The following is an 11,172-nucleotide window of genomic DNA, read 5'->3' on the forward strand; positions in this document are numbered from 1 at the left end:
TCAATAATTGATACTTTCATTTAAAACACAAAAACTGATAACCAACATTAATGCAATTTGATAAGCATTTCATGTAAGAACTACTAGTTAAATTCGTCATAATTAAGTAGAATGCCCATAGTTTAATTGGTAAAGCACAGTGTTTTCAAATTATGTATATTCAATATTATAGAATGTGACATTCTCAAATTTTGTGAATTCGTTGAATAAAAAAAATGGTTTATTAACTCGCTATTGAACAGTGGAGCTGCTTTTCTCCGGTGGGCCGGAGACCAAGCAGCAGTCAGTGATGTGGTCAGCGTACCTGGGAGTATCGCGCTGCCTGCTGGACAACCTTCTGGGACCCCACAAGCTCCTCCAGCACTTGCAGGCCCTGCGATCCTATCTACTCCTCGGCCAGGGAGACTTCATTCAGATGCTCATGGTGCTACTGGAGTGAGTTCTACTACCCATGTTAATGCTGTCATAATATGTCTCCTAATAAGACCTTCGATTTAATTTTAAAATACAAAAATATTTGTCTATAGATTCTTTTAAAGATGTCTAGCTTATCTCTTTCCTTTTCTTCATTTATGGTCTGGGCCTCTCAGATGATGGTTACTTAAACCCTGACGGCTAAAATTATTAAACATGGAACATGCTTTGCCTACTGATTCTCTGAATGCTGGTTGTCCGAATTCGAATGGAAATAAAATAAATTGCGGGGTGTGGGTTTACACGTCATTCCCGAAGTACCGTTCGCGGCCGACTGAACTGTAAAGTCTCGCGGCCTGCGCCGCACTACTTTTGTGACTTTATTTTTCATTGCGCATGTGCGATTTTTCATAACGAATCCGTCCGGGAGGTCAAGATAAAAGCATGTTCCATGCTAAAATCTATTTATCGTTCCAGGCCTGAGTTGAACAAGGATGCCAACAAATTGTATGTGCATAACCTGACGAGCATTTTGGAGTCTGCCATCCGAGCCACCAATGCTCAGTATGATGACCCCGACATTCTCAACAGGCTCTATGTGAATCTCTTCACTCCCTTACCTGGTGAGTCAATCGTAAACTATTTATAAACTCTCTTGTATCGTTGACAGCATGGTTATTCGTCATAATTATTCTGAAGGGATAAATACAATTTTTTTTTATAATCCAAAGATCGGTAACCACTGTCGTATTGTTTCGGTAGATATAACATGGAGGTAAAGCAGTCCATAGGTGTGACGGAGTGTCAGACTGTTGGGTGACATCACAGAATACTGCAGCCACACAGTGATCCACACATAACACCTAGATTAATTAGTACCAATTAAACGATTTGCTACGCCGCCATCCAACAAAATTCTGATAATTGTAAGGATGTGTCGTCACCAGTATTTAGAATTAAACAAAGATTGTCTTGAATGATAGGTGACACGGGATGGGACGTATTCTCGCTGTTCTACCGCGTAGAAGGCCCCCTGGGGACAGTCCTAGAGCCGGAGGCCGCGGCTTGCTACCGAGCCCTCTTCATGCACCTGTGGAGAGCCAAGCGGATGGAGCACACCCTCGCGCAGATGTGGAAACGGCAGACTGTCGAGTATAAGACATTCGCCAAGATATCCGGTTGGTACATACTCAACGGCCTTCTGTCCGCTGAAGCTTTATAACTTTACGATTTATGTCTCATTATTAAATTGGCAATACTGTAAACTCTTAATTATCCGGGTGTGGATTGCCTGGTTCATGAATTGTCAATTGAAACATGATATGAACAAGGCTTAAATATTTTTATAGTAATTAACATAGTTCTACCTAAGACAAGTATATATAATATTTGAAATATATGAACCATGGGTCTATTTTCACTGAGCCGATAGTCAAGCGGTAACATGTCGGCTTATGAAGTCGTGGGTATCAGATTCAAATCCTGAATCTGGCAAATGCACATGTTCTTTTTTCAATGTGTGTTTAGACCCAGAGAATGGATTTAATAGGTTAAGCAAGTGGTTAAGAGCCATTTCTCGTAAAACAAAAATCTGTTTATAAATCTCTCCGCGAGGCGGACAATTTCCACATTGTATTATCACAAGTCAATTTAAAAAAAAAAGTGATCTGCCATAGGTTTCCAACATAATGGTGTGACAATGCTTGTTCTGGAGGTGGAAAGACAAAGGAATAAGGGGACAACATCAGAAACACCACTATATTGGATCTAACTCGCACCCACGGTATCCTGGTTCAACCCCACAGCTGGCATAAATGCATATTGTTTTTAATGTTCGTTTGATTCAGTGCAAGAACCAATGGATTGACTGAATTGCTAACAACCATTCCTTGGAAAGAAAGTCTGTTAATATTGCTTCCACTCAGTGGAGGCCCATATATTCGCTTAGGAGCATAAATGGTATTTAATTGTTGATTCTATCTACATTAGATTGACGGACTGATTAGAATGTAAAAATTTTGTTTGACGTGTGGGCTTGAATCCGGCAAGCGTGCTAGTTGACTGTCTTCCCAATTAATGGATGGGTATTGTTGCAGAGGCGATGCCCCTTCTGCGGCACCTGCAGGCCCTCCGCTCGGAGATGGTGCATCTTGTGAAGGAGTTGCAGTACGCTCTGTTCGTGGTAGTGGAATGCGCCTGGCAAGAGTTGCAGGCGGGGGCCAAGAAAGCGCACGCCCTCGACGACCTGCTCGCCGCGCACACCAGCTTCCTGGCGGCCGTCACCTCGGGGGCGCTCTTGGATAACACTACTATGGTATGTTGTATTCGCTACCGCCTGTCACTGAAAATTAGACACGCAAACATGATTATTAGTTTACTATATTCATTAGCATTTTGAGGCAATAGCCTGTAATAATTGTTGCATTTACCATTTTAATCCACTAAATTTAGAGCAGCCGACCCGACCCCCCTAGGATGTAGCGCTGAGAAAGAAGAAGAAAGTACAATGAACAAGCTGTTGGCTTATCATTATACCATGACTGTAGACATCTTAGTGGCAATCTCACTACAATTTCACATAATATACATTTTTAAGTTTAGGATTATTTTTTGTAATAAACACACTTTAATTTTAAAAAATTCAGTGTTGTTTATTTCTACGTAAACATTGCTCGATGGCAATTTTGTGATAAAAATAAAAATTAACATATGTATCCACTGCATTTTTTTCTCCTTTTTATCACTACTACAACAGGCCATGACAATAGTGTAGTAGTACAGTGGTGCAGTAATATCAATGGAACAAACACAGAAACACCCAGGCTATGATAAAATCACCTAATTATAATTACCATGTCGAACCCAGAGCATCCGGATGATAATCCACTGCCTTACGCATTTGACTACGAGGGCCGCCTGTCATGACCTAACACTCATCTTACAGGGTGTATCTTACGACATAATAACGTTATGCATGTTTCAGTTTATTGCTGGAAGTAGCTCAGCAGTATAACGCTGTTCAAATTTGTCTCAATCATCGACTCTCATATATGACCAGCCCAAGTGTAATTCACTCAGATTCAATAACGATTTTTAAGAGATGAAGTCTGTGTGAAGATATAAAAATTGTCTTGAAATGAATTGCAGCAACTCCAGCCGTACATCAGAAGCATTTATGCGGAGATTCTGTCGCTGCAGGATTTCGAACAGGGCTTCTACGCTCGCATCTCTGAGGAGTCGAAGAGGAGGAAAGGAATCGCCAAGCTCGCTGTGGAACGAACAAAAAGAGGTGAACTTCCTCGTCGATAGCCACTTCTCTAATCTCATCCATGAGTGAATCGTTAAAAATATTTAATACGTTTAAGTTGCGCGCGCCGCTCAACGCTCCACTGAACGAGCCTGCGCTAGACGAGCGCTTATACATACAGGAGAAAGCCTCGAGTCTTATTGAAGACCTAAAATGTAAAAATGATTATAGTGTTGATACTCATACATTCACTACAAGCTACGGAGGGTTTCAAAAATTTAAAGGCCATAATAAACTACACAACGTCAAAGTAACAGGTGAAGCTATCAGTGCAAATACAGGGGGAGCTACGAATTTTAGCACAGGTTCTCAAACTTATTTCGACCACCGCCCACTTTGAGATTTAAAAAAATCTAGTGCCCCCATATTTTTTAACTTACCTTTTTACATTACCATCTGTTGCGTATCTTAAAAGTTTAAATAATTTTTAAACATGCATTATTATATGGATAGGATAGATAGGGTGTGACCCATATCCTATTTCTGAGATCAAAGAATGTTTCAATGAGAGGAAATAAAATCTATACTTAATCATGTTTAGAAGTATTTTTATTAACATTAAAAGAAAATTTATCTAATGTGAAGGATGAATCGGATGCATTTCGACGAGTTTGGTAATATCAGGCTCGAATTCACTCAAAAACAGCTGTAAGTCGTTCAGGAACTTGCAGCCAATTTCTCTTTTTAGTTAGGAACGATGCTACAGCAAATTTTTGTGTGAAAAAAAAAATAGACAATTTTATTTAGTTAACTTAACCATGGACTACGTACATGAAATATAAAGCTGCATCCACATTATTACATGCGTAAGCGACTCTAATTTAACCGTCTATACGGGACTCCAAGCGTTCGAGTAGTAAATCGCATCTCAAGTGGTGTCGTGTCTAGATTCCGTACAATTTTTATAGATAGAATTTGTCTGCCGTCGCCTCTCTAGATTTTCTTTACGCCTCTTAATTTTCTTTGAGCCTTCTACTGCCCCCCTGAAAGCCTCCAGCGCCCACAAGGGGGCGTTATCGCCCACTTTGAGAAAGACTGGTCTAGAGTCTAGCAGAAATCATAAAAAATGAGGATTAGAGGAGGCTTGTTTTCTTAAATATATGTACTTATGTAGGTCCTTTTTATTTTAACCTATCCTTTGAAACCAACACATTATTTTTAAAAAAATTGCGTGATTTTAAATTTTATTCAACTTACGCGAACTTAACAAATTAATCATGTAAGTCGAGTACTTACTATACCGCATAATGGAAAAGATCATAATGTATTTTCAAAATTTTATTTGATCTCGAGCAGTAACCCAATGCGTTGGTCGAGTGGCCAACCATATTTCGTCAAGCCACGCCTCGGAAAGAGCCCCGTTTCAAGCCCTATCACAAGCATCTCCAACTTCAAGTAGACTGCGATCTAATATCCAGTAACAAAACGAGTGCTTAAAGTCAGACAACGTTATCTACAAAAAAGTGTTTTTTTTTTTTTTTTTGAGATAACGTTATTTTACATTTACGGCTACATGATAGTCAAACAACGTTATGTCAATCTTTTCTAATTTCTTATTAAATCGTCAGTAAAGTTTAACGCTAACTACAAGTTTTATATTTACTTTTATAGTACTGTTTTCATATTTTTTTAAAACTATCCCTATAAATTTTAACATCATCATAAGGAAGATAAATGTACAATACACAATAAATTATAAAATATTAACATTAGGTTTTAAATAAACATTTCCCTTGTTGAGTTACAAGAATCTAAAATAACGATTTTTGGCTCTCCTGTAAAGTTGCACTTTTGTAGATAGTGTTGTTTGACACTAAGCCCTCGAAAACTGGTAGTCATCAACCACACTCTCACATGTATTATATTTGGCTGAGGTCACTAAGGCTAAGGTGTTACAAACTAAACAACAACAACACTAATTGTATTTCACCATTTCAAAGAAATACTCAATGACTCGTTCATTGAAAGTTCTCATCTACTTTTGGTCACTGATTGCACTCATCGTCAAACTATTCTACTATTGTGCAAAGAGCCTACTGCACGACTGTAATAGTAATAGTAAGCGACTGTAATATTAAATCACAGGGATTGACATCTTCTCTCACTTCTGCAATAGTCCATGAGTAATTTATGATTCAAGTGATACGACAAGACTTTCTGATGAGGAAATAAAAAGATGAATGGTTAATGCTTCGCCTTCAAAATCTCAATGAGATCATAAATCATGTTACAACTGAACGCTCACGCTTATTACATTTTTACAACTCAAGTGTGACTGACCGTTTGATTGCGACAACGTGTTGGACATGTTTGCCCTGTTTTAATTTTGTCATTTTCATTATTTTTTCAGGCGAATACGGAGTGACAGCAGTCGAAGAAACCAAATCAAAGGAAGATTTAAAATTATTCAAGCATTACCTCGGCGAGAGGAAAGCACATTTAAACATTTTGTCAAGAACCTACAGGTAACGTACAAGTACTCTAAGACCCATTGCACCTACTCACTCGGAGTAATCGCAACTCGCCAACTTTATGCATTCACAAAATGCATGTAATACAATGCACTTATGCGCACAGAGTTGACTCAACATTGTTGGTTGGAAAAAAAACTATTACTAACACTTCACCTACCGCTACAATATAGTAGCGAAGCGTATCAAACCACACATGCCACCATTGGCGGCTCTATGCTCGATGATTTGGTAGGTCAGTTTTATATTATTTTAATTTGCCTTTTCGTTGTACACTTAAAAGACGTATAGCAAATTGGCTTTTTATACATTATAAAAGAAGTGATATAAATTGTTAGATAGTTAGATTAAAAAGATAGATACCTACTTAACCTTAAAAAAAATGTCACATCAAACAATCAAAAATATTTAATAAAAACTCCGTAGCTTTTTCATTAAACTATCACTATCAGAAAAAGTGTTGTGTACTGTTATGAAATGGCGGGATCATGTATATATAAACACTTTTTATATTTCCACTGATTTTATTAGAAGGTAACTTTTACGATTAATATAGCAGATTACATTTTAAAGGGTAACTTTTATACAATTGTTTAACTGTTTAATACAATGAATGCAGTCGATGCGTTTTAGTCAAAGGTTGTATTTAAACTAAACTAAAAAGCTATTTTTGGTTGAGTACTATAATATTACAAAACAAACAATGACATTGCATAATATGAAACTTTCAGACAACAATAGGAAGTTTGAAATAATAAAAATATAAAAAATAATACGGTTGAAACCATGCTTGGTAGGTAATATAATACATGCTCATGCTTAGTAGGTAATATAATACATGCTCGATGAAATCGCGAGGCAATAATAATTAATAACAGAACAACGTTTTATACCTGTTTCCTTTAACACACTGAAAAATGTATTGTTATCTCTTTCTGGGACAATGACGAAAATCTTGCCTATGCAGCGTAAAAACAAATTAAAAAAAAGACTGGCGAAATGTGTGTTTTCTCCATTTCACATATGGAAAATGAGAGAGAAAGAGAAATAGGTAGAAATATTTTATTCCGGCATATTTCCAAATGCCCAAATTATAGCGACCGAGCGGATTCCTTTTGTTTGAATTTTATACACACAGTTCGTTCGTCCGTGTGCGTCTCGCCTTGACGTGTTAGCCGATAATTATTATAATACATTGTACCTACATCTTAGATTATAACCTACATAGATTGTAAGATGTTTATTTTTGGAGGGTCATTGACCTAATGGACCAGCCGCTATTGCATGCCACATTGGTGTAATAAATTTTATACATACTATTATTATTATCATAATATGAATTCTCGATTAAATACATATAATATGTATGTTTTGCATTTTTTTCACTGGTCATTTTGACAATTCTGACACGTTTATAGTGTCATGTGCACACATTGTGGCTGCATATACATAACGAGTAACTCAAATCATTGAAAACATCAATCATAGCAAACATTATTTTTCTATAAATTCTATTAAAATATTTGCAAATATAGAACGATTTAAGGATCGTATCCATAATATTTATGTCAATAATCAATTTTTATTCAATATATTTCTATGAATCTTCTAATGAATTTATGAGATTTAAATTTAAATAAAACTATTTTCTTTATCAATCCTTCTATATGTCAGCTACGCCATTATTCCATGTATATTGTGCTTTTTGCTGTGTCGAATTTAGTGAATGCGAGTTCTGCAATATAAAAGTTCGGGTGCCGACCCGAATCTTAATAGAATTTTTCGTGTTAATGCGCCTTATGATTCAGCCTATATGTTTATTTTATTGGCCAATGTTGTATTTATGACAAACTAAGGTCCATATCCACTCCGCACGTGCTTGATGACAGTTCAGTGGGTACAAATTTACATGGATTAAATTGCTATAAGCAAGTGATGACTTATGAAGTGCAATGATGCATATTGAGTGATGTTTTATAAAATGGCAGGAGTGCAGCGCGCGCATGCATGATGTTAGAGAAGCCGCCGCTATGCGGTACATCACTGTGTTGTATTTATACGACTCCTGCCAGATGTATGAATTTTTTTAGTATGAAAGCAGTGGGTCCTAATACTAAAACTCTCATTCCTTCCATGTCTTTTGAAATCTTTGATGTTATTATTTTATTTTATTATATTACAGCAATAACTGTGTTTGGTAGACTAGTGGTAATAGACGTTTAGAATTTGATTGAAATAAATCGGTACTACACCTACATCGCGTAATTTTTTCTGTATCTAAAATGTGAACACAACATTTTCTTCCAGGGACCACGTGAAGACGTTCATCCTGCAACTGACCCTCCAGAGCGAGGTGAACCTGCAGTTCCTTCTCTTCCGGCTGGACTACAACGACTTCTACAAGCGGGGCGACTCCAAGCTGCACGAGCCGCTAACCTACCAGCACAAGAGGCTGAGTCTCATGGGGCCTGCCGCGCGTAAGAAGGCCGTCCACTGACACGAGGCTTCCGGGGATTGCGACCGCGGCCCAGAGATCAGTACCGTCGACGGACCGAAAAAATGGACAGCCGGTCGAGTGGCATTCAACAACAGACAATGGTTGAATTTCTTGTTTTGCGGTTATGTGGTGGCCGACCAGTGAAACGTTTGAATTGATTGAACAATTATAATAGTGGAAAACAATGGTTAGTCGCCAACTAATCAACAAAAGATCTTTTCACAGGATTCTATCATTACTTTGTAGTAATTTTGGTGTATAATAGTATTCATTAAAATATATTTCCACTCTACTTATTGTAATTTAAAAATTTATCAGCAGTCCTTCAGGGCCAAACTCCACCGGAAGCGGCTCATATGGTGTAGCTTTTGCTCTGACTCCTCTGACTCTCTGACTCTGAACTCCATACGCCACACGTGCCGATTTCAGTGGGCTTTAGCCTTTATATGTCACGCCGTCTGAGATAGTACAAATCATCAAATACCACTAGTGCCATCCCCTTAAATGAAATATTATCATTGGCTTAATATAAACATTTGGTTTTAGACAGATAACCAGAAGCTGTTAACTTGCATACCGGAAGCGTGTCACCATGCAGAATGCACAATTTATATGTCAGGGATCGGCCATCCACTCTCATTTTAGTAGTGAAACCTTTTTACATGCTATATCGGCCATAGAGTGAATCCTGCCGGTCTGTGATGAAAAACCATCATGATTGATGGTGTAATGGACTCTGAACTTTGACACCGTTGCCGGTACCGGCTTTCCAGGTACCAATCTCGGCGAAACATGTCACCTTACTACATATAGTGAAACAACTTAACGTTGAACATGCGCAGATGCCATTTCTAATGCGCAAGAATTATTGGGGTTAATGTGATTATTGTTATGGTTGCTGTCGTCGACTGTACTTACATCAATAATATTGCATCGTTTTCTCTCGCTCGGCCTTAATCTAACCGCCTCATATTTTCTGTCACAACTATCGAACTTATATGGTATGTTTATAGTAGCGGGGCATGGTAGGACATAAAGCTAACCGAGCGTGGCGAGTTTTCGCCTGAGATACACTGTCACATTTCTGGACTATCTGTATACTATTATACGCAGCAAGCACATCAGAATCTCACATGTTTGATAATGTCTACTCGTATGCAAGTTACTCTTTATATATTACCTGCTTTATGGTACAAAATCAACAATACGTGTAAACTTCAGTGGTATCTACTTGTAAAGTTACGTGTGTATTTTCATTCTATGTCATGCTATTGTGTCATTATTTGTGTTTTGCCATTGGACTTGTCTCATTTTGATCTTGATAATATTACGACTGATAGTTGATTGTGTTGAAATGATAAAATTTCAATGTTTGCCAAAAAATGGACAGTCTTATTTATAAATCGAGTGATGTTTTTGTAAATCTGAAATAATAAGTTTAAAAAAATTGTCTTTTATTGAGTATGTATCCTATCGGAGATATGACAGTTTAATACAAAACTCTAACATATTTTACTATGTAATAGATGGCATTTGTAATATAATATATATGTCACACGATTCACAATGGCCGAGCGGTTACCGTGTAGGCTTATAATGTCGTGGGTCTCAGGTTCTGGTAAATTCACATGTTGTTTTTCAATTTGAGTATGGGCCTAATAGATTGAACAAGTGGCTAACATCCATTTCTCACAAAAACAAAAATCTGTTAATACAACCTCCACACAGTGGAGGTCCATATGATCTTAGGATCGGACATGGTTTAAAAAAAATGTCATTGCCAGTAAAAAAAAATTAACCTGTACATATTATCTACTGTACAAGAATGTAAAATTCGTTATTAAACATACATATTACTCTGGAACGCCCCAGAATCATACCTTTTATTAAAATATTTAAAACAGGCGGGACTCGAACCTGCATCCATCGATCAATGGAACCATGTGTCCAAGACGATATCTTAAATTTAGTTTATATTGTCGACCATCTTTTGTGTTTATGTACCGATTGGTTGATTGGTAAAGATGTAATCCGATAGATGCCGGTTCGAGTCACATCCGTTACAAATATCTTTCAAAAACATTTTTTCAAATAGGTATATTTTTGTGATCTTTCAAATTATGTATGTATTTGTTATACCCTGGTCTTCCAGTTAGGTATTTATAAGATAATGATTAATTTAGTATGGCAGTACTAGTGAGAATTTCAACTGTTTCTCCTTTTCCATGCATGTCGTTTTTATGAACCTTACTATAATTTAATGCATAAAATACAGGGCTTCGAAAACCAGAAAAACAGAACCGAACCGAAAAAAAATATCAATTTTTTCAGTTCGGTACATGTTCAAACACGCACGTTAACATGATTTTATCCCCGTTATGCTGCACTGCGATGTAGCAATTGCGCCGCTAGTCGTTGTTAGTCATTGATGGAAATACAAATTTGACAAGCAAAATACAGATGTGTATGAAATAAATATGCTG

The 11,172-nt window shown here is 37.2% G+C and overlaps 1 protein-coding gene across 1 annotated transcript in view; it reads left to right on the top strand.

The window, feature by feature from the left end:
• The window catches only part of LOC147069016 (gamma-tubulin complex component 3 homolog), a 32,159-nt gene extending 21,691 nt beyond the window's left edge, over positions 1-10,468 (top strand). Inside the window, exons 12-18 of the mRNA XM_085951613.1 lie at positions 243-435; positions 892-1,037; positions 1,398-1,592; positions 2,511-2,728; positions 3,562-3,703; positions 6,072-6,186; positions 8,500-10,468. Of these exons, the coding sequence (XP_085807739.1) occupies positions 243-435; positions 892-1,037; positions 1,398-1,592; positions 2,511-2,728; positions 3,562-3,703; positions 6,072-6,186; positions 8,500-8,689 (1,199 nt within the window). The 3' untranslated portion in view covers positions 8,690-10,468. The remainder of the gene's footprint in view (positions 1-242; positions 436-891; positions 1,038-1,397; positions 1,593-2,510; positions 2,729-3,561; positions 3,704-6,071; positions 6,187-8,499) is intronic.
• Positions 10,469-11,172: the final 704 nt, after the last annotated feature.

Source organism: Rhyacophila brunnea, unplaced genomic scaffold (assembly GCF_057557595.1).
Source record: "Rhyacophila brunnea isolate RB1 unplaced genomic scaffold, BYU_Rbru_1.0 scaffold_24, whole genome shotgun sequence".
Lineage (NCBI taxonomy): Eukaryota > Metazoa > Arthropoda > Insecta > Trichoptera > Rhyacophilidae > Rhyacophila > Rhyacophila brunnea.